The sequence below is a fragment of the Peromyscus leucopus genome, chromosome 16_21 (assembly GCF_004664715.2).
Source record: "Peromyscus leucopus breed LL Stock chromosome 16_21, UCI_PerLeu_2.1, whole genome shotgun sequence".
Lineage (NCBI taxonomy): Eukaryota > Metazoa > Chordata > Mammalia > Rodentia > Cricetidae > Peromyscus > Peromyscus leucopus.
Window position 1 is genome coordinate 14554012 of NC_051084.1, and position 23064 is coordinate 14577075.

Sequence of the window (23064 nt, forward strand, 5' to 3'; positions counted from 1 at the left end):
GGCGTCCTCAGGAGGGAGCTGAGACATGGGGACAGCGCCGATGGATGATGCGGGTCACAGCTAACAACCGTCACCCCTGATACTGATACAAAGGGTGGAATCGGCGAGGCGTGAACAAATGGAGTTTTTGTATCGTTGCTGGCCGGGGGCGGCATGCAGGAAATGGCCTAAGTCACGGGAAGGCCAAGTGCATGGGAGAGAGTCATCTGTTTGCTGCATTTCACCGTTTCTAAGTAGAGCAAGAAGGAACTTAGCTAAGAAGGACTGTGCCAGGGCATCAAAAAGTAACAGCCTTCTTATCAGCCCTGGTCCTCCCCCACATTCAGGGCAGAGTACCGAAGGGCATTTACTGCGGTGAGGCTGGGAGACGCATCCAAGGGAAGCGTCTATTGAGTGGAAGTGGGTTAGGGGTGCCTGCGACTCCAGCAGTCCAGAGCTGGAGACCCGGGATTTCAATTCTGCGCCACACAGTGCAACATGGTCTCACAAAGGGGCTAGGGCTGTAGCTCAGTGGTAAAACCACTCTCCTCCGACAGGCAAGGCCCTAGGTTCGAACCCCAGGAGAGGAGAGGAAGGGATGGAGAGAAGGAGGGCAGAAAGAAAGCTATGATAAAGTTGGAGTTATTGGCCACGATGGGAGGGTGATTACCAGTGAAGAAGAGCTGAGACCCACTCACGCCAGGGCTCTGGTACTGACCATGCCCACGCGAGACAAGATCTCTCTGTCCCACGGGGCCAGGGCTGGATGCTGGGTGGCCTGCAGAGTCACAGCACATGCAGTTTGTATTTTTCTGTGACACCAGTGGTGCACAGCTGTTTTCTTGTCCTTGGAGCCCCCTGTGACCTGGTCATTCAGCCCCCAATCCTCATCCCCCCAAAGACTAAAAGGCCATTTTTTTCTTTTTTAAATCAACGAACTTAAATTTGTTTTTCCCATCACAGCTCTGTGAGGTGACTGAAGATGAGCCATGCTGTGAGACCCTGAAACTCCAGCCTCAGTTTTGTGCCCCACACAGCCATGGTCACTGCAGGCGTGGAGAAGCAGGAGAGTGATTTATTTTTGCCTCACAGAGGAATGAAGCTTTCCCACATTCCATATACACTGATCAAATGAAAAGATGCCCATGTGACATCCTAGAGCCCACAGTTTTGAAAAGTAAACATCGGTTCCAAACAGCAAGGAAGTAGTACATGAAACCCAGCATCTCCATGGAAACCAAATGCCGCTCTGCTACCTCACTACCTGGGTGATTTGTGCTTTTTTGTGTAAATGCATTTTTTTGCACATGTGTGTTCATGCATTTGTAGATGCTCATGTGTGAACGTGTGTGGGGGAAACCAGAGGTCAGCCTTAGATGATACTCCTCAGTAGCCATGCAAATCTTGTTTTTTGAGGTAGTGTCTCTCACTGGCCTGGCGCTCACCTCATGGGTTAAGCTGGATAACCAGTGAGCCTTAGGGATCCTCCTGTCTCTGCCATCCTGGTGTTGGCATCTGAAGCATGTGACAACATTGGCTATGTACATGTGTGCAAGGGACTGAACTCGGGTCCTGATGCTTACTTACGAGGCACATTCCTCACTGAGCCGACTCCCAAGCCTGCCTTCTGTGTCCTGCAGGTGGTTTTCAGCAAGTACTGCAACTCCAGCGACATCATGGACCTGTTCTGTATCGCCACCGGCCTGCCTCGGTGAGTGTCCCCCGTGTGCCCTGTGATGAGAACTGTGTTATCTTCGAAATGGACCGGAGAACGGTGAGGCGGCAAGTAGGGGTCAGTGCAGAGGAGTCCCCCAGGCGTCTACGGTGATTTCCCTGAAACCACTGAGACAAACCCCGAGGGAAGCCCGGTCCCACCTCCCCAGCAGCAGCATCCAGCTGCTGGGTTGAACGCAGCACAGCCCCCTCGTGAGAGGTGGGATTTTCCTTCCACGGCCTCAAATAACTCATGTAAGCGCCTTTGCTCTCGGGATGCTGTCCTCAGCAGCACTCGACACGTGACTGGCTTCGAGAGATGAGTTAAAAGCAGTTGCCTGTCCTACAGAATCCTCAGACTCCCCCCACAGTGTCTTTCCTAAATCCAGTTCGTACTAGCTCGGGAATTGTCTAATTACAGGCTGAGCCTCGATAGTTCCCAAACCCCAAGTGCTCCAAAATCTGAAACAGTTTTAGCGCTGACCCGACACCAAAAGTGGAGAATGCCTTACTCGACTTAGTGTGACATGTCAATCAAAGCACTCCGTGAAAGACATGTATTACGTTTTTAGGCATGGGTCCGTTCCCGTAATATCTCATCCCATATCTTCAGGTAGCCTAAGATCTGGGGAAAAAAATCCCATATACTTCTGGTCCTGAGCATTTTGGTTAAGGCATACTTGGCTCATCTTAACACCTAATTTCCCATTAGAAAGGGTGACCAAAGGCCAGGCATGGTGGTATGTGCCTGTGATGCCAGTATTTGGGAGGCTGAGGCAGGAGGATTGTGAGTTAAAGGTCAGCCCTCACTACACAGTGAGACCCTGTCTCAGAGACCACGAAAGAAGTAAATAAGAGAAAAGAAAGGTTGATTGGGTGTGGCGTTGGGTGCAGATCACTTTAAAGTTGGGGTCAGGGTCAATGGAGGTGGAAGGGATGGAAAGCTGATAAAAGCTTTTCGCAAGCCAGCGAGGAAAAGGACCGATGTGATAAAGGTGACAATTTAGAGGCGACAGCAGATGACCCAGTGGAGTGAAAGCAGCCACCAGACCGACAGCTTTAGGAGGCATGTATTAAGAACTATAAAACATAGGCAGTGTACACATCTACCTTGACAACACTGTGAGATTGGAGCCTCATTTCTAACTGTGCTGATCTGAAGGATTCACAGGCCCCCGGGGAGCTGGCTCCATGGGTCAAGTCCTTGCTGTACAAGTGTGAGGACCTGAGTTCGATTCAATCCCAAACACTCACATAAAAAGCCAGGTGTGGTGGCACACACTTGTAATCCCAGTCCTAAGGAGGCGGGGTCGGTGGATCTGGGGAGTTCACTAGACAGCAAGCCCTAGTCCCAGTAAGAGAGAGACCCTGTCTCAAAGTTCAAGGTGGATGGCACCCGAGGAATGCCATAGAGGTTGACCTCTGACCTCATGCACCCACACAAGCATGCACTTATCCTTAGACACACAAATAAAAATACAATAAGAATAAGAATTTACATTTACATGAGTTGAAGATCACAGCTCATCAGAAGCTCCAAAGATGAGAAGCTGGGGAGGAAATTGGTTTTGACCACGTAAGTCCACTTGTGGAAAAGAATTGGGACCAGCTCAGGGGACTCTCTCCCGGGGTCCAGAGCAGCGAGATAAGCAAACAATGATTCCTGTCTCAGACCGATGTTAGTTTTTGGGGACACCGCAGCTTCCTTAATCTCCCAACTCAATAAATTAGCCTTGCTCCAATTCCCACTTTAAATTATTTCAAACGTGGCAGGCTCTATGAATACACTTACCCTTTCCACTTGATTTGCTAAGGGAGGGTGGGGGAACAGACTGCCGCCCTTGCCCGCCCTTAGCCAAGGACACGTGGTCCCCAGTTCTCACGGCCTGGCTCCTCTGGGCTCTGCCACGTGAGGCCCATATGCAAGTGTATAGAGGGGCAGCACTGACATGAGTGTTTTGCAGGAACACCACCATCTCCCTCCTGACCACGGATGATGCCATGGTCTCCATCGATCCCACCATGCCTGCGAACTCAGAGCGGTAAGCATCTCTCCCTGGGGTGTCGTATGCTTCCGTGCCATGTGCCAGGGAGTTTGCAGTTTGGTTTTGTTTACTACTGCTGAAAAGTGTGAAGTTTCAGCGGAGAGGGGAAGAGGCAGATGGGAAGCAGGAGGAGGAGGAGGAGGCTTGGTTCGCTCCTTCCTTCTTGGGAAACCATGCTCCGTTCTCCAGAGGGGCCCCATGAGGAGGCCGTGTGCAGACAGGAAAGCTGAAGAACGGGAATTAGGCTAGGAGCATAGCTCCAGCCTGAGGGATCCTTCTGGGAGAACTAGGGCTTCCTGGGGACCCTGTCTCCCCACTTAAGCCCTTGCTGGAACATTCCGTGCATAGGAGGAAGGAGGCTGAGGCACAGAAGGTCAAGGGTGGCCAGTGGCTACCTTTGAAATGAGTAGGATAGCTGAGCCAGTTATCTGTACCCTCAGGGAGGACCTGGGACAGATCCTTTGAGTCAGTGATGCCACTTTCCCAGGTGGCCTAGAAGGTCCCTAGTAGTCTCCATGTCATATGGGGCGATTCAACCAAACAGAAGTTAAAATGCATCTTCTGGGGTTGGTGGGGTGATCCAGCTGGTGAGGCGTTTAAGTCAAAGCCTAATGACATGAGTTCAAACCCAGAACCTGTGTGAGGATGAAAGCAACTCCACAAAGTTGCCTTCCGACTTCTACCTCTCTCTCTCTCTCTCTCTCTCTCTCTCTCTCTCTCTCTCTCTCTCTCTCTCACGCACATGTGCACCCAAATGTCCAGAACAAACATTGCATTGTGCGATGCTGGAAACCACTTCTTAGATGCAGAGAGGGATGCAGATGCATGAGGTTGGACAGGTGTCTGGTGCTGTGTTGGGGTTACAGGGGTGTGGATGTGGAAGATGGAGCGAGGTATGTAGAAGGCTGGGTGAGGCAGGGATGTGAACAATACATTTGTGGGCTTAGACCTAAATGACCTCGGTCTGGTGGTGGCCACACGCTGTGGGTTAGGTATCCGGGTGGTGCCTGTGTGGATGGATGGATGGAGATGGGGAAGTAGCAGGCATAGATGTGGTGGACAACACTTGCCGAGGTGTAAGTGTGCTGTCTCCGGGGCCTCCACATTCTCCTGCGCTTCCGTCTCCCCCTTGATTCTTCCCACTCCTTCACCAGAACGGACTCTTGACCTGAGCCTGTGTGCTGGGAAGGGATTGTCAGGGTCTCGAGTGGTTGCTGAAGGCGCCCTGTGCATCATGACATGTGTGGTCTGACATCCTGGTCTCCATGGGGGTGCCTGACCTAGAGGCATGCCTGTTTGTGCTTTGACATTGCCGTCTGTCCTGAAGACATGCGTCCACTCGCCCACACTGGTGACTCAGTAGAGATCAGGTCAGCTGAACAGTGGCTTCCAGCCCTTGCTGTGCATTAAAACTAAACATCTTTTCATTTGCTTGCTTGCTTGCTTGTTTTTTGAGATAGGGTTTCTCTGTGTAGTTTTGATGCCTGTCCTGGAACTCTATGTAGACCAGGCTGGCCTCGAAATCACAGAGGTCTGCCTGCCTCTGCCTCCCTAGTGCTGGGATTAAAGGTATGTGCACCATACTTGGCTTTAGCAACCTCTTTTAAAGGGACCTGGTTGACTCACAGGCTCCTCTATGAATGATTGATCCAGATCTTTGTAAAGCTCTGCAAGGGTTCTAGAGTGTAGCCTGGGGTGAGACGCACCTGCCGAGGGGAACTGCTGAAACTGTTCTGGACCTAGGTGTGGGCTTGTGCCAGAACGTTCTGTCCTCTGATCTCAGAGGGTACAGGATAGACTCTCTGGTCTGTGTGACCCCCCCCAACTGCCCCACAAGCACAGTCCACCCCTCCCCGCCACTCCAGGTGGCCACATGTGTTGTCTGTGTCTATGTCTTAACTTTCCCCACCTCTGAAGACCATGCAGCTGTTCAGCTTGTACATGGTCCCCTCCTCTTGTCTCAGCCTCCCACTGGTGGGAGGGATTGGGCTGAAGATGCCAGGTCTCATCCACACATTTGGAGCCTTCCTGTGTCCTGTTCATAGGATGGATTTTCCATGACTCCCCAAGTCTCAGAGGTTTCTAACCAGCCACTTCCATCCTGGTCAAATGGGTGGCTGTCTCCGTTTCTCACCGCTCATCCTTTCTTGCTGTTTTTTCTGCACCTGTCTTAAACCCCAAATCACAGTGGCAAGATGGAAGGCCAATCGGCTTCCGCTCTCATTTGGAGCTGGCAAGACATGATGAGTGAGTGGCCTGTTCCTCAGGGCCAATAAGTGAGAACAGACGTGTTGGAATCTGTCCAAATGGAGCTGCAGGTTTGCCCTCAGAGGGCCCTTTTCCCATCTGGCTCCTTTCTCTGACCAAGGAATGTTCTAGGTCTGGCAGTGTCCAGCTCCCGGCGCTGCCTCTCGAACCCTGCCCTTACTCTCTTGCCGGGGAAGGGGAACAGATGCTTAGCTGGTGTGAGGAGACGGGGGCATATGGTACAGCATATGGAGAGAGGAGGGGACCCAGAACTGACACCGCACATTTCTGACATAACACAAACACATCTTCGGTTTCCGATTTTAGCCAAGTTGTGAGACATGCAGCTTTCTGCTGGGTAAAGCAACCAGGCCCCAGCAAGGAGGGCTGTACAGCCATCCCTCCGCTCCGCACACAGGCCCTCTGGATGGCCAGCTGGCGCCAGTCTGCTGCCTTGCCCAAGCGTCATAAAAGAAGGCCAGTACCCAGTCAGTTAGACTGCAGAACAGACAGGCCATGGAAGTCCAAGGCCATTTATCAGCTCCAGAGGGGGAAGGGGTTATGTCATTTACATTATATTAACAGCATCGAGGAAGGGAGTGAGGAAACGGTAACTCACTTCAGATGGAGCCAAGAGTTTATTCAGTCCCAGAAGATACGTCACTAGCTCTACAGAACTGAGCTGAGAGGATCTGAGACCCAGGAGGCAAGGCTAAGCGAGAAGCTGTGGAATGGAGCCAGGAAGCTCTGCCTGAGGTCTGAGTGTCTTGCACTCTCTGGCCGGGCCCTCCTCATCTCTGGCCGGGCCCTCCTCATCTCTGGCCAGCGGCATTTGCTTGTAGGTTACGTTCACACCCAAACACTGTGGATAACGAATGGTCGCCCATCCTAAAGACAGACAATGTAACTATTTCTGTCACAGAACACCTGTCCCTTCAGAAACCCACACTTGAACATGGGACATCATTGCCCACAACAGGAGCATTTTGGCCTTGTTCACTGCCAGCTCCTACCACAGTGGGCTCTCAGAACAGCAGGTCTGAGGGTCCCTGGACTCCGATGACTCATCTTGACTCATGACATCCTAACTTTGACCTGTGTTGCCAGCACACAGCCAGCTAGCAGCACCTCTGAGGGCTGTCTCTCGCCTTCTGGCACTCTTGCTAGCAAGTTCTAACTTCCGCTAAACTGCTGGGTTAAAGAAAAACCAACCAATCAACCAATTTCTCCTGAGGTTGGCTCTTAGCACTGGACCTTGCCCACCTTCGCCCGGTTTCCACTGGCCTCAGAAGCCTGTTCCTGCCCAAGCTAGAGGTCCTTACATCAGTGGAGAGCCTTTCCCTGCCTTCCGGATAGCCAGGGTCCTCTGCACAGCTTCAAACAGGCTGCTGAATAATGGGATATGTTTCTGACGGGGGTCAGTGGTTCCAGTATAGTCCTGTGAGCTCCAGCAGAAACGAGAGGGAGCCAGTTTGCACTGATTTGGGATAGGTTTAGGCAAGGAATATCAGAGTCCTTTGGTCTCACTTGATACTGTATCTTTGGTTCATATCAATGACAGAAGTTTGCTTCATTAATCAAATGTGAACATTATAAAGGAGCTTTTTTAACAATATGGGTTGTTTTTTTTTTTTTCGACAGGGTTTCTCTGTGTAGCCCTGGCTGTCCTGGATCTTGCTCTGTAGACCAGGCTGGCTTTGAACTCACAGAGATCTGCCTGCCTCTGCCTCCCGGATGCTGGGATTAAAGGCGTGTGCCACCGTCACTGCCCGGCTGCAATATAAGTTTTAAAATTAGATGCATCTGAGAGAAGTCAGAACAGCCAGTTTGGGGGGAAGGAATGTTGGGGCGTAATCCAGTGGTCAAGCCTGAGCTTAGAATGTTCCATCTCCAGCACCACAGCAGAAATAGAAAACAAATCACCAAGCTGAATTGTTATGCGCCTCAACGATGGCTTATTCCTGGCAGCAGCCACTCACTGCGGCCCTTCTCTTCTCTTGCAGAACTCCCTACAAGGTGAGACCCGTGGCCGTCAAGCAACTCTCTGGTAAGGCCCTGTTACCACATTTTAAGTAATGAGAGAGAGAGAGAGAGAGAGAGAGAGAGAGAGAGAGAGAGAGAGAGAGAGAGAGAGAGAGAGAGAGAGAGAGAGAGAGAGAAGGTCCCAGCCTTTCCCTGTGATGGAATGCATGTTGGTTAAGGTGTTAGAATCTGCAGACTGCTCCCACTGCAGAATCTGAAACTTCATGTTCTTGTCCAGGTTCCCCCCATTCTGAGATTCCCACCCTGACCCAGAGACCATGATAGATACTGGGTGTCCTTCCACCTCGGTCTACCTCAGTTCCCAGGCCCACTCCCGCTTCCGTTCCTGTGAGCTGCCAGGTCAGGCCTCCGGCCCACCAGGTTTCCCAAGGTGCTTTAGCCAGGCATGGGATTTTGTAAAAATCCTGTTTCCTTTTGGATTTTTTAAAACCACTTCCATTTGTGTGGGATTTCGGCGTAATAAAGCGCTCCCATTTAAGCGTGCACCTGGATGTGTTTTGAAGACTGCACACTGCAGTCAGCATCAATGACATTGAGGTTCCCGTGAACATCCTCTCATGTTGCTTTGGCTCCGCCAACAGCTGGCTTACTTTTGGAGACCATCCAATAGATGTGTTTCCCAGAGTTTGGATGAGGTGTTAGGGGATGGGATGCAAGTCTTTTTTATTCGTGGTTATGTGCATACCTAGAGAAACCAGACATCAATCTCCTGTCATGTCCTTCCTCAGGAGCGTCCATCTTGTTTTTTTTTGTTGTTTTTTGGTTTTTTTTTTTGTTTGTTTGTTTGGTTTGGTTTTGGTTTTGGTTTTTTCAAGACAGGGTTTCTCTGTGTTGTTTTGGTGCCTGTCCTGGATCTTGCTCTATAGACCAGGCTGGCCTCGAACTCACAGAGATCCACCTGCCTCTGCCTCCTGAGTGCTGGGATTAAAGGCGTGCGCCACCAACACCCGGCTCCATCTTGTTTCTTGAGACAGGTCTGCCATTCTCCTGGGTCTTACTGACTAGGCTAGGCTGGCTGGCCAGTGAAGCCCAGGGACCCTCCTGTCCCTGCCTCTCCAGCCCTGGATTGCCTGCATGTGCCGTCACGCCCAGCTCTTTGTGTGGGTTCTGGGAATGGGACTCGGGTCCTCAGGCTTCACAGCAAGCCCTCTCCCCAGCCCCCTTCCAGAGTTTCACACAGGAAGAAATGGCCCAGGGGGTGACTCAGCCCAATGCTCCCAAGACCCACTGGTGTCATGAGCACTGACCATCGGGCCTGTTGGTTGCTAACAGGCGACCGCACTCAATGATCTTCATTCATTTCTGAATGGACATTTGGGTCATTTTTTTATGAATCAAGCTGCTGTGAGTGAAAGAGGAGGGGGTGGGGCTTGAGTGAGACCGTGGGGTCATGAGGTGAAGTCCAAGTTTAACTCCCTCAAAACCTGCCGCTTCCCTTTTCTGACGTGGCTGTGCCATCTTGGACTTCCAGTTCCTACTTGCGCGGGCTCCCTTCTCATCACTCTGTACTGTCAGCATTTTGTACCCCATACACTCGTTCCGACGGCTGTGGAAGTGGAGTGTGCCGTGGTTTTAGTTTACGGATTCCCTAACGAGTACTGACCATGAGTGTCTTTGAGGTGTCTGTTTTTTTTTTTTTTTTTTTTTTTTTTTGTTTGTTTGTTTTGTTTTGTTTTTCGAGACAGGGTTTCCCTGTGTAGCTTTGCGCCTTTCCTGGAACTCACTCTGTAGACCAGGCTGGCCTCGAACTCACAGAGATCCGCCTGCCTCTGCCTCCCGAGTGCTGGGATTAAAGGCATGCGCCACCACCGCCTGGCAAGGTGTCTGTTTTATATTCCTCTTACGACTCCTCTCTGGTCAGTTCTTGGGTAACTCTTAGTTGCTGCTCCTGCGCTTACGGAGCTGTGAAGCTTTTTTGATGCGATGTAATGAAGATTCACACTTAGCATCCATTCCTGTTGCCCCGATAAGCCACTCTGACAAAAGCGATTGCAGGAGAAAGGGTTTCTTTCAGCTCACAGTTCAAGGTTACACAGTCCGTCATGGCGGGGATGTCAAGGCAGCGGGAGCTTGAAGTAGCTGGTCACATCCTATCCACGGCTGGGAACAGAGGGGGTGATGGATGCATGCTTGCCAGTGCCAGGCTCCGTTTCTCCAGGGTGCAGAATCTCCTGCCCAGGGAATGGTCCTGCCCACAGTTAAAATGTGTCTTTCCGCCTCTGTTTATGTAATCAAGAGACCCGTCTCCCAGGTGATCCTAGATTCTGTCAGCTTGACAGTTCGCACACCATCACACACACACCCTTTGTCAGAAATACACTAAATGAAAAGAAGAAAAAAAAAAAAAAGAAATACGCTAAATGCTTCCTTTGTCCAAAGCATCCCTTTCATCTCCTGATTGGTGAATTTCAAGGATCAGATGGGCTTGTTTGGTTTGTTTGATTTGTTGTTACTTTTGGCACTGAGAGTGAAACCCAGGGACTCATACAGGCTAAGCAAGCATCCCACAACTGAACCACGTTGCTGGATCTTGGTCTTTTGAGTCAGGGTCTCACTATGTCGTCCACATGGCCTTGAACTCAGAGACTTGTTTTCCTCACTTCCCTAGTGCTGAAGTGCACAGGGTTGTACCACATAAAAGCTTTAAATTTTGAAAAAGTCTTTTTTTTTTTAGATTTTTATTTATTTTTATTTTTTAAATGTGAATGTGTATGGGTGGGTGTCTTGCCTGCGTGCATGTATGTGTACCACATGCATGCAGTGCCCTCAGAAGCCAGAAGAGGGCATCAGTCCCCTGGAACTGGGGTTACAGACAGTGTGAGCCACTATGCGGGTTCTGGGAATTGAACCAGGATCTAGCTTTTCCCCCTGCCCCTGATTTTACCTCCTGGCTGGGAAGTTTGCTCATATGCTTTTTTTCTAGAAGTTTTATAGTTTTAGTGTGTATTTAGTTCCATAGGAATTTGTTTTTGTTTGCTTGGTTTCTTGGTTTTTGTTGTTTTTCTGCAGCGGAGTATGAAACCCAGGCCTTGTGCATGCTAGGCGAGCATCCTGCCACCAAGCTGCATCCAAGCCCATGGGGTAGATTTGGAGTTGGTCTTTGTGTATGCATGAGATGGAGTTGAAGTCGGCTTGCTTTTGTGAAGTTTAGGTCTTGGGGAGACTGGTGCTACAGGATGAATTTTGAAATGCCCACAGAGAGCGAGTGGTATGTGTGACAGTGTGTCGGAGTCTCGTTCTTGTCTGTGGTGTGACGTCACGGGGGCACCAGTTGTTTTTAGCACATTTTGTGTTTGAGGCATTCCTCATATAAACTGTCATACAGTTCTCTGGACAGTAGATGTGATTCTAACGTCTTGTAGCATAAATATTTTTATTATAAGAAATGAATCGGGCCTCCTCTGAGCAGAAAAATATTTTACTTTTATATTACTAACTAAACCCCATTCTCTGCATGGATTTCAGCATGGTTTCCCCTGGTGTCCTTTAGCTGTGCCAGGATCTAACCACTGTCTCACACTGCATTGAGGACTGGGGTCTCCCAGTTCTCAGACTTCTATGGCAGGGCTGTGAATCATCTGTTTAGTAACCCCTAACTGATCTCTCTCTCTCTCTCTCTCTCTCTCTCTCTCTCTCTCTCTCTCTCTCTCTCTCTCTCTCTGTGTGTGTGTGTGTGTGTGTGTGTGTGTGTGTGTGTGTTTATTTACTTATTTCTTTCTTTATTTTTGTTTGTTTGAGGCAGAGTCTCTATAGCCCAGGCTAGCCTGGAACTCATTACAGAGCATCAGGCTGGCCTCAAACTCGTGGCAATCCTCCAGCCTCAGCTTCCCAAGTGCTAGGATTACAAGTAGGAGCCAGCTCGCCTGACTCTGTCTGGTGTCTTTCTCATGATCAGCTGTTAACTGGGGGGTTAGGAGAGGGGTCGTGGGGGCACTGTGTCCTCGTGACTCTTCCACTACACCGCACGGTACTTCCTTCTTTCCCGAGGCAGTGGGATGCTTAGTCTAGTCTGCCAAGTAGGGAGTTGAGGCTTGTTTTTCTCCGTATGGGGATTTCTTTGCTCCAGCACCATTAATGAGAAGATGGCTCTGTGCAGTCACCGTGGTCCCTTTGTGCAAATCCAGCCAGCTACACATGTGTGTCTTTACATGGACCCAGCCTCCTGGTCCACCAGCACACACATCTGTCCTGACCGTGAGCGTAGGCCAGTGACTGTGGGCTGTTGGCAGGTCTTGCGAACAGATGGGCATAGCCCTCTTTTTTTCTTTTGTCTTTTCCAAAATTGACACTGAGTTTATACTGTGAAATAGTTTTTGGGGTAAATCTGTCAATTGCTGACAAAAAAAAAAAAGCTACTCAGAATCTTATTAAATACGCTGAATAATTGGGGAAGAATTAACATGTTACTAACATGTTTGTGGTCTCTTTCATGCAGAATTTCTGCACTTGCTGGGTTATCTGGAGTGTCTCTCAGGGTCGTAGTTGCTGGTGAAAGCCTTTTGAATATTGTTTGGTAACTTTATCATTATTTCCTTTTAGCGCTATAGAAATGGATTTGCGTGTGTAAGAGGTTGTAGTTTAGTGGACAGCATGCATGAGATCCTGGGTTGAATTCCTACCACTACAAAAAAATTTTTTTTTTAATATCAGTTTTCAGGATCTTCTAGTTTGTAATAATATAAATGGTTTTTGTGCTAGAAAAGCCAGTCCTGATACTTACTCAGAAAATGGAATGTTTGTGTAACTTTGGAGCCAAACCAGGACTGGTGGGAGTTAGGTTCTGACTCATTAACAAAAGTCAGAGCTGAGTGTAAGCGGAATCCCTGGGATATAAGAACCGAGCTCCCTGGAGGGTTTGTGGAGGGTCGGGATAGACGCACATGTGAGCATCTGGGCCAATGCTGCTGAAGCAGTTCCCACATCTGGGGTCGTGAGAGTGGCCAAGGACTTTGAGAAATAGACAGTGCTGCAGAGGACCGAGGCCTGTCTGTACACCGCAGCTTCGTGATGTCAGAGTGAACGCACAGCGAGAAAGAGGCATGCTCCCAACGGGCCAGGGGGAGAAGACAGAACCAGAAAACGCCTGCTGTACGCCATGAGTGTGAGCACTCTTAGTGAGTGAGCAGCCTAGGAGTGTGGCTTCCCCGAGAATGCCAACAGGGTGGGGGGTGGCCAGCAGCAAGGATCCAACTGCAGGGCCGAGCCTAAACTTCTGCTCAACACAAAGGACAGGACTCTGCTCCTGGACAGAAGCAACCAGGGGAAATCGGGGCCACGTTTGGTTCTGCTCTGCCCCCCAGACCTGCCTGGGAGTGCCGTGTGAACTCTGCAGGAAGAAGGTACTGGCTCTAAAGGCACTGTCCGTCCCCTCCCCCCAGAGGCATCAGCACCTCCCTCGTGGGTTGGTGTCCTCTCCTCAGTCATGTTCCTGGTCACACTGACAGACACTGGGTGATAGGTACCCATTCTTTCCCAATGTACCCACATCCCACGTTCTCTTTGAGGGCAAAGCTGGTGTCCCGGAGACAGCTGAAGCCTAAGGGCAGAAAAGGGGCTCAGCAGACCCTCGGAGCTGGTTCTCAGGCATTCTTGATTCTTCTACTCCACCGACTCCTACCACACCTCCACCCTGGACCCAGCCTTTGCCCAGGGCCAGTAGTTCATCCAGCCAGACAGCCTTGGGGCTGTGGCCTGTCAGCAGCTCCATTTGCCCCTCAACACACAAGCCACACTCACCACAGTGTGAACTCAGGATAGGAAGTGGAATTCTGGTTCAGGCTCTGGCCTGCAGCAGCATGGCCCCTACCTGCCCTTCCTAGGGGGCCTTCCCGCCAAGTGTCAGAGAATGCCCCCCCCCCCCCCCCCCCCCCGGACCTGCAGGATTGTGCCTTGCAAAAAGACGCCAAGTTCTGCTGTTCAGTACTTAAATACCCAGGAGACAGCCCAGAGAGGAGCGTCCTCAAGAGCTACCATGACTTCAGAAGAAAGGACGGGCCAGTCTTGACCACAGGAGCCGCAGAGATTTCTTTAGAGCCATAAACAGCCCCTGCTGGGTTGAGCCCGGGAAGCCAGGCTGGCTTCCCTGCAGATGTGGCAACCTCTGTGAACATGAAAGTTGGTGTTTACCCAGCTGCTCAGGATGCTGGAAAGGAGATGGCCTGGGCATGAGATTTCAAGACGAGGCTGGGCCACACAGACCTTCTGAAAAATAAGAAAGGAAGGCAGGAAGAAGAGAGAAAGGGAGGAAATCCTTTCGCCTAGCCCCAGAGCACAGACCTGCTTCTAGATGGCTTCTCCTTTTATGAGGGAAATAAAGTTACTAGCTTCAGCAGAAGCTGTGGCACAGGCTCTCTTGTCTGTTTTATGGTGATGGTGACCATTCTTTTGAAAGACCGTCCATTGTCAGTCAATTTTATTTTATTAAGCAGCTCAGACTCAGATGTTTCTAAATGGCAATATATATATATATTTACTCTTGCCGTTGACAGCCCGTTACAGCATGCCTGCCTGAGAGAGACATGCATGTCGGAATAGTAGCCTCATGTCAGTCCTGAGACCTCAGACCCGTAGAGAAAGGGCCACTCTGTGGTCCCATGAAAAGCAGTCCCCCGCTAGTCTGAGCTGCCCTCAGGTGAAGGCCAGCGCTGTGGCCGCCACACCCACCGCACAGTAGTCATGCGGGGCCAAAGTCTTGCTTCACTTCTTGTCCAGAGCCAGATGCAAAGCAAAATGTGTCTGACTTTCCCAAGCTGATGGGTCCTGCGGTGGCCTTGTGTCCCCTGGAAGAGCCGTGTGCCCGTGGCTTTCTCAAGATCCAGCAGCTGTTGGCCATCGAGTCACACTGAACCTGGGGATGGTACCTTCAATTTCTGAACCAGAAATGGCCCTGCAGAGTGCTTGTGGGTTCTTCATGGCCTCCTCTGTTTCTCAGCATTCCCCTGGAGCCCAGGACGGGCCTGTGTAGTCCCACTCTGCCAGCCTGGTGTCCAGCTGGTTGAGGCAGGACCCATGGAGTCCTTTATCTCGGCACATGCCGCCAGCTCCACTGGGTGTCGTTGGAATGCCCTGCCTCCAAGATAGAGTCCAGGACCTTGTTTACAGCAGCTTTATTGCCACCGCTGTCTCCAGAGGACAGAGGGCAGAGCACAGGTGACAGGTAACCAGCGGTAGATAGTGCTCAGAATTCCCACTGGGGACAGGCAGCCTGTCCACAGGCCCATACCTGCCCCCTTCTTTGTGGAAAGTGGACGGGGGCCTTGGCTGGAGACCCAGGGAGATGTGTGTCCATGTGTGCCTTGCCACATGTGCTACTGGTGTCCGTGGGAGGGAAACTTCACCCTGCACCTGCTCCCATACACTGTGTGCTTAGTGTCTGAGTGGACTCACAGAGGCCTCAGAGCCCCAGAAAGAACCGCTGAGTAGGTTTCTGGAGTGTCCGCGGAGCATCCGTGGAACCCCAGGCACTGCCAGACCAAGCAAGCATTCTGCCAGGCCCATGTGGACCAAAGGAAGCAATCCTGCCAGCTCAGTGTGCGTTACCTACCTGTCTTAGAAGACAGAGGATGAGGGAGATCCCTCGGGAATTTGCATTCGGCTTTTCTGTTTGCTCGAGGCATAATTTGCATGCTATTTCATCCACAATTCAGCGTGCAGTGGAGCCGTTTTGTCTGCATGTATTTCATTGTGCATCCATTGCCACTTGTTTATCGCCAAATGTTTCCATCGCCCCAGATAGACGCCCCACACCTGTGGGCCCAGAATCTCCATTTTCACACCCCTCCCTTCCCAGGCCCTGGCAGCCTCTAGTCGGCATTCCATGTAAAGATTTGCCTATTCCCAGTGTTTCAAATACGCCACTGTGGCATTTGGGGGCATGTCTTGCAGTAAGCATGGGGTCCACGCATGTGGCATGAAGCTGCTTCCATTCCTTTTAGGGATGAGTGACGTGGCCTTTTGTGGACTGGTCTACATTTTGAGCCCACTCATCGGGGGACATACCTGAGGGTTGTATCTATTGTGAGCGATACTGTTCTGAATTTTCATGCATATTTTGTGTATGGTTGCTGCATTGAACTGTTTGGAGATGCAGTGAGTAAACCGGTCTTGGTCTTTTCAGACGTCTAACAACCCTGAGAGGAAGGGTCTGAGAACAGTACTGAGGGTTCACTGCAGAGCATCGGAGATCCCGTGAGTGCAACAGGCTGGCCTATCCTTCAAGTCCCCGGATCTCAGTGGGTGGTTCTCAAACCCACCAGGGGCACCCTTCTCCAACCCTGTGTCCCTCCTCCCTGAGGACTTCCCCTGTTCAGTGAAGACCAGGAGTGCTGGAAGAACCACCACTCCAGATAGCTGTCTCACAGGGGACAGTCTTCTGCTGTCACCAGTGAACTTGCCCAAAGGGACCCCAGGGCACTGATCTTCACCTGTTCACAGTGGTCACTTCCTCATGAATATGCCTCAGTGCCCGCCACCACCACCCCGCTTCCCTTGGAGGACTTGCTGGGTAACCTCCCTAAGTGATCTGTGGATCACTTTTGTGGAGCCCAGACTTAGAGCTTTGGGCTTGAAAATAGGAATCCAAGAATAAAGGGCCATCCGAAGCTGCATTCATCTGCCAGCTGGCTGAAGTGGCCTTAGGAAAACTCTCTAGTTGCCCCGTGGGCTTCCATTTCCTGTGCAGAATACGAATTAAAATAGACACCTCAGCAGGGTTCTTCAGAGGGTAAATGATGTAATTTATGCAAAATGCTTAGCGGGGGCCTGCCACTTAGCAACGCTCAATAAATGGTAGCTATCATTTTAAGTAACCCCGAGGGCATTGTCCAATGGGCAAAAGCCTTGTCTCAACAAAGCTGCAGGATTTTAATGGCACAGGGATGCTCCCTCAGGGCCAAACAGACACACGTTGTGTGGGCTCTGATTTTGCTCGGAAGCCAAGCTACTGCTCAGAATTTGAGCGCAGATGTGCTGTTTGTGAGCAATAATAATGCTTCTTAATAATATTTTCTATATTTAGTGCGGTTTCAGCCCAAAGCATTAAGGCTTTTAAGCTCCAGAAGCGGAGCCTTCGTCATCCTTGCCTGCATTATTTTTAAAAACAAACAGGGTGCAGTGTATAAAATGCAAAATAACTGTTCCCGGAATTGCATGCTCACACTTCTCCTCGGGGCAGTCTAGCCAGCTAGGGCAGCAGCGTGCCCCTGCCAGAGACGTGGGTGGCAAGCAACAGGGCAGAGGCCTCCAGAATGTGTGCTGACAGCAGCATCTCCTTTGGTTGAGAACATCACTGGCATCTGAACACTGCTCAGGGCTTTGGGGCGGGCATGGTTCAACTGCCCTCTGTACCAAGACCTTCCTGAGGTCCAGCAGAACACAGCACTCAGCCAGATCTAACCTGAATGCCCAGCTTCAAAGGGTACCTACCGTGTGAGGAATTAGATAAAGGCTAGATGGATAGCCATCCCGCAGTCAAGACAGGTATTTCCATCAATCTTGAAAACTTCCTGGGTGCTGCCTCCAAGCCCACCCATAAGGATGCATTCTCTCTGCCTGTGTCACCAGACTGCATTGCCAGCTCCCTGGTGCCACCAGTACAGAGTCCCACTATGTGCCGACCATCTTGATGTGTGGACACTCTGGCTCAGTGTCACAGTTTCCAATTCACAGGCCTTTGGCCACTCTGTGCTGCTGGGCATGCTTGCTGTCCAAGGCCCTGTGGGTGGACATGGAGGTCACTTCTAATGTGGGGCTCAGCCACTATGACCGCTGTGAAGGTCTCACTGTGGACTTGCATCCTGACATTGCATCCTGGGTACAGCCTGGGAGCAAGAGTGTGCTTCATGAACGGGTTAGCCTCCCATGTGCCTGGAGATGGAGCTACGCTCCCCCAGCGTTATTTGACGTGATCTCAGGAAGTCCTTTGAGGGAGGGGAAACTGAGGCAAAGAAGGGCAGTGAGTGCATGAGGAAGTGACCGCTGTAGGCAGATGCAGCGCTGTTGTGCATGGTCACAGCGGCACCCATGATCAGCCAACTCCTTTCACAGACACCCAGCCCTGGTCTGTGGGTCTCAGACTGTGAAACCCTGAAGTAGGTATGAGATCCATCGCATCTCAGTACCGTCTCCATTTGTAACTTCCCAGGCTATTTGGCAGCATAGGTGTTTTATATTCTTACTGGCCATCTGGATATCTTATTTGGTGAAGCGTGTTCTAAGCATTTTGACCCCTTCTAAACTGGCGTGTGCTGTGGCTCTATTATGACTTGCTGTTGGAAACTGTAATCTGGGTGGTTTTTATGTGCCACACTTAACTGGTTTTCCCAGATCCTGGCTTGTGTTTTACACACACACACACACACACACACACACACACACACACACGCACGCACACACACACACACGCACACACACACGCACACACGCATGCACACACACACACACACGCACACACGCATGCACACACACACACACACGCATCTGCGGCCGCCACCACCTCCTTTTTCATGTTCTTAATGAGGTCATCGAAGGAGCAGAGGCGGTGAACTGGATGACGTCGGAAGTGACACACTTTCTTTCATGTTTGGTATGTCCTTCGTCTGCTCTCAGGATGCGTTTTCAGAAGGGGAACGCTCAGCTTTTGCTTTAAGCTGTGATCCATTTCGAATCAGTTTACGTAGGACCCACCGTCCCTCCTGCTTCCTAAGTGCCCCTGGGCTGTGACAGCCGCCAGACTTGCTGCTGAGAGACTGTTCTTGCTCTGGACCCATTGGCACCTTTGTGCAGACAGACTTCCACTCGGCACACTTCTCCTTCTAGACTCGGCTCTGTGCTTGCTCTGTCCGTCTGTCGGCTCTGACCATCAGTTAGGTCACGGACCTGTTGCTTTAAGACACTCAGGTATGGCGTCACCCCCATCCCTTGTGAGAAAGACCTGGCAAGCTCCTGCTGGCAATGGTTCAGAGCACTCTGCTATTAGTGGGGAAAACAAGCCCAGGCTCTCTTCCCTTGAGATTGTAAGGTAAGTTGACTGTCCTGCCCAGTGCCTGCCCCTGGCCTTTGGCAATGGTGACTAGGCCTGGCTACATGACAAGCTAGGGAACTTCCTGCCACTGACTGAAAACCTGCAGAAGTAAAGAATTTTCGTTGTTTCAGGCCCTCTACCAGGCTATGATTGACAGCTGTCTCTCCCAATGCAGCTCATCTCAGGCTCTGAAAGGAAGTCTCTTTCTTCTCCCTCAGCCCCATCATTTAGCCTCATCTGTGTCCTGCCCCCCCCATTTCTCTTCTACCCTGAGACTGTCAGATCTTGCCTCTCCCCCATGGTCATGAGTCTGTCTCTCTCTCTCTCTCTCTCTCTCTCTCTCTCTCTCTCTCTCTCTCTCTCTCTCTCTCTCTCTGTCTCTCTCTCGATACGGCTCACTTCTGAAGCATAACCTCACATCTGCTCCTTTCCCAAGCTTTCTTTTCCAATCTGCCACCCTGGTTCTTAGCATTGGCATCAGTACCAAGATAGCTACATGGTATGGGTTCTTGACACCAGGCAGAGTGTCTCTCATACATGTCTCCTTTCGGGTTGATTTAGGTGACTGAAATATTTTCTCCATTGTCAATTTCAAAAAAAAAAAAATGTAAGAGAGGATCTATGGCATTGATTAGGAAGGCTCTCAGCATATTGGTAGATTTTGGGGGACACTGGCATCTTTACCATATTGAGGCTTCCCAACCATGAACATAAGACAGCCCCACCCCTTGGGCCATCTCACCAAGTTTTTCCAAGATAGGCATTCTGCATATCTTTTAAAACACACACACACACACACACACACACACACACACACACACACACACACATTTATTCCTAAATATTTTTTGTTCCCAAGTTTTACTATAAATGATATTTCTAATTGGTTGCACACCCAATCAGAACATATGCATGTTGGCAATATCTTGTGAACACTGCTTGATTCTTCAGTAATGGTTCTGTAATAAAAGTCTAGGATTTGCCATGGAGACAGGTCATGTGTTGGGAGATACAGTTTTAGGCCCTGCATTCCAATCATTTTGGCCTCTTAATATCTGTCTTGTTGGGGCTGGAGAGACAACTCAGTGGTTAAAACTACTGGCTACCCTTCCAGATGACCTGAGTACAATTCCCAGCATCCACCTGGCGGCTCTCAACCACCTGTAACTCCAGCCCCAGGGGATCTGGTGTCCTCTTCTGGCTTCTGGAGGTACTGCATGCATTGGGTGCATAGATATACATGTAGGTAAAGCACCCATGCATACAAAATAATAAAATAACTTTTAAATATATATCCTGGGATATATATTACTTTGCTGACTGACTGGGTGCCTGGCCATCTGGCTGTCTGCGGGTCTCACTGTAGCCCCAGTTGGCCTGGAACTGGCTTTTGTAGGCCATGCTGTTCTTGAACACCCATTGAATGCATCTATTGATGAGGCTAGGGTTGACTTTGTCAGGTCCAAAGAAAACTCCATTTCCCCATATTTTGGCAGCTAGATAAAAGCCAGCATTCCTTAGGAACTCGTGAAGCTCTTCCCTCTACCTAAGGAGCCAGTTCCCTTATCATCGGCAGAAGGGACAAATGGCTGTCTGTGGTCCTGTTAGCCCACCAAAGTGCACGCTGGCTCCAGGCTCCTTCAATATTGCAAGTACCTGTTACACATTTCAGAGTCCTGGCACCTCTCAGTTCTTCTCACCCTGCCTCCTACCCTAAACTCCTCCAGTTCGTGGACCTCCCTCCTGCCAGTGACTCAGTTCTCCTAGAACCCCATTATTTCAGCTCTACACTCTCTCTGGTCATCTCTTTTGCCTTCACTATCTCTATCTCAGCGCCCCCCCCCCTTCTGCCGGCCATATTCAGTCTATTGCTTTCTGTCCCTGCTCTGGACTCTTCCAGATGCCTCCAACAGTTCTCTCCCTCATGTTTATAATAAAAACCTTCCCATTAACCATACCATGGAGTAGTCGTACCATCAAGTTATACAGGCTTGGCCTTGAGGGTGCTTGCTTTTTGCTGATCTCGGGTTTTGTGGTTTTTTTCCCTTTTCTGCTGCTGTTCGTGTTGGCTGGACAGATGTCTACGTTCTGTTTCATTCCTGGCCCCGTTCCTTCAGCATCGCCTTTAGCCGCAGCTCTAAGCCGTGAGGTTTCCACCTTCAACTTACTTTAAACGAACAGACTTGATATTTTCAGATGGATAGCAAAGTTGAAGGAAAAGCACAGAGTTCCTACCCACTCCCTCCCTCCACACTCGGTGATGGACACGTCATACTCACTAGAGTCCACAGTTCACTACGGGGCCACTCTTGGCTTTGCACATTCTCTGGTCTCTGTAAACACACGATGCCGTGTGTCCCCCAGCGCAGCCTCATAAGGAATACCTTTAACCGCCTAGGCTTCCAGAAGTGGGATGGCCCTGTAGTCCCAGCTACTCAGGAAGCTGAGGGTGGAGGATCATTGAGATGAGCGTTTGAGTTTCAAAGCCAGCCTGGCCAGCAGGGTGTTGTGGGGGCGGGGGGTGGGGGATGGTGGGGGTTTGGGGGTGAGCACAAGGGAAGTGGGGAGATCTGTTTCCACTGCTCCCTGCTCCCTCCCACAACCTTCTTTCCTGTCTCCATGGTTTTTCCTTTTCTTTTTTTTAAAATATTTTATTTATTTATTTTATTGCATATTTGTCTGTGTGAGAGTGTCGGATCCCCTGAAACTGGAGTTACAGACAGCTGTGAGCTCCCATGTGGGTGCTGGGACTTGAACCCGGATCCTCTGGAAGAGCAGCCAGTGCTCTTAGCTGCTGAGCCGTTTCTCCAGCCCCCGGTTTCCCCTTTTCTAGAGTGTCCTGTAGTTGGAACCACGTAGAGCACAGCTGCACAGTTGGGACCCCTTCTCTGCCTTTCCCTGGCTCTTCAGCATCATCTGATATCCACGGGTATCGATGCTCATTCCTCGGTACCTGCTGCAAGCAGCCTGGTGGCTCTGGCTTCAGCATCGGCAGTTCCGAATGCTGACGCTGTGTACGCTTCTGCACAGGTTCCTAAGGAAGGGGAGCAGGGGAAGAAAGTGTGCTGTGCACCTGAAATCAGGCAGACGGTGCAGAGCATGACAGACCCCCCACCCCCACCCCAAGGACAACGCTCTATGCACACCCCAAGGACAACGCTCTATGCACACCCCATGCCCGTGGATCCCAACCACCAAGACAGATGCCAGACACAGCAGTTTGGCTCGAGGACATCAGAGTCCTTGGCGCCTTTGGCTTACTTATTCCCGAAATGCCCTCTGCTGACCCTTCAGGTTGAGAGAGTGTGATTTCCCAGCAGGGCAACCCAGAGAACTTGTGACTTTAAGAAGCGCCAGGCAAGGTCACTGTTAATCATATAACTTTATTGTCCTCCTGGGTCATAAAGGAAGTGTGTCTTCCCCGCCTCCCCCTCCTTCTGAATGTCAGTTTTATGGTGCCCATAAACAATGAGCACCCAGTGACCCTTCCTGCCTTCGACCATCCCCGCATGCTGTTTTGAAGGCAGACTTGGTTGGAGGGCACCTGCGGGGGGCTGGAAGAGAGCAACAGTCGGACAGGAGGTGAGTCTGACCCTCTTGGTTCCTGGGGCAAGGGCGGAGTGTCGGAGCATTGGTCAGGCAGTGCTCTGGCTCTCTCTGTTGTGGGTGTCGCGCCGAGAGAGGAATGGCCGCACCGTCCTGTCTTCAGGGCCTCTGGGAGGGTTGCCTCTTGGAGTCTAAGGAATGGGGCTTATTTTTTTCCCTAATGTGGTGATGACAGCGTCGGTGGCGGTGATAAAGATGATGCCACTACCCAAAGGGGGTAGACGTTGTTTTCATTGTTGTTTAGGTTTTTCTTAGTTTTGGTTTCGGTTGTTCAGAGCTTTGGGGAGTTTCTGTGGACCGTGAGCCGCTGGGCGAATGCTCGGAACCCCGCCTGCTGCCTCAGGTTGAGACCGTAGCCCATGGCTCGCTGCACGGTCTGAATAGAGTTGTGGCAAGCCCAGTGGAGGTGTG

General features: G+C 50.7%; 1 protein-coding gene across 3 annotated transcripts in view; it reads left to right on the plus strand.

Annotated features, from left to right (window-relative positions):
• Pde9a (phosphodiesterase 9A) overlaps window positions 1–23064 on the plus strand; it is a 95083-nt gene that overhangs the window by 28463 nt on the left and 43556 nt on the right. For 2 of the 3 annotated variants that reach the window (XM_028885059.2, XM_028885060.2), the window contains exons 2-4: window positions 1620–1690; window positions 3657–3734; window positions 7988–8031. In XM_028885059.2, coding sequence (XP_028740892.1) covers window positions 1620–1690; window positions 3657–3734; window positions 7988–8031 — 193 coding nt within the window. Of the gene's footprint in view, window positions 1–1619; window positions 1691–3656; window positions 3735–7987; window positions 8032–22481; window positions 22630–23064 lie in introns of those variants that run through there. The other variant, XM_037200254.1, reaches the window with a different exon arrangement.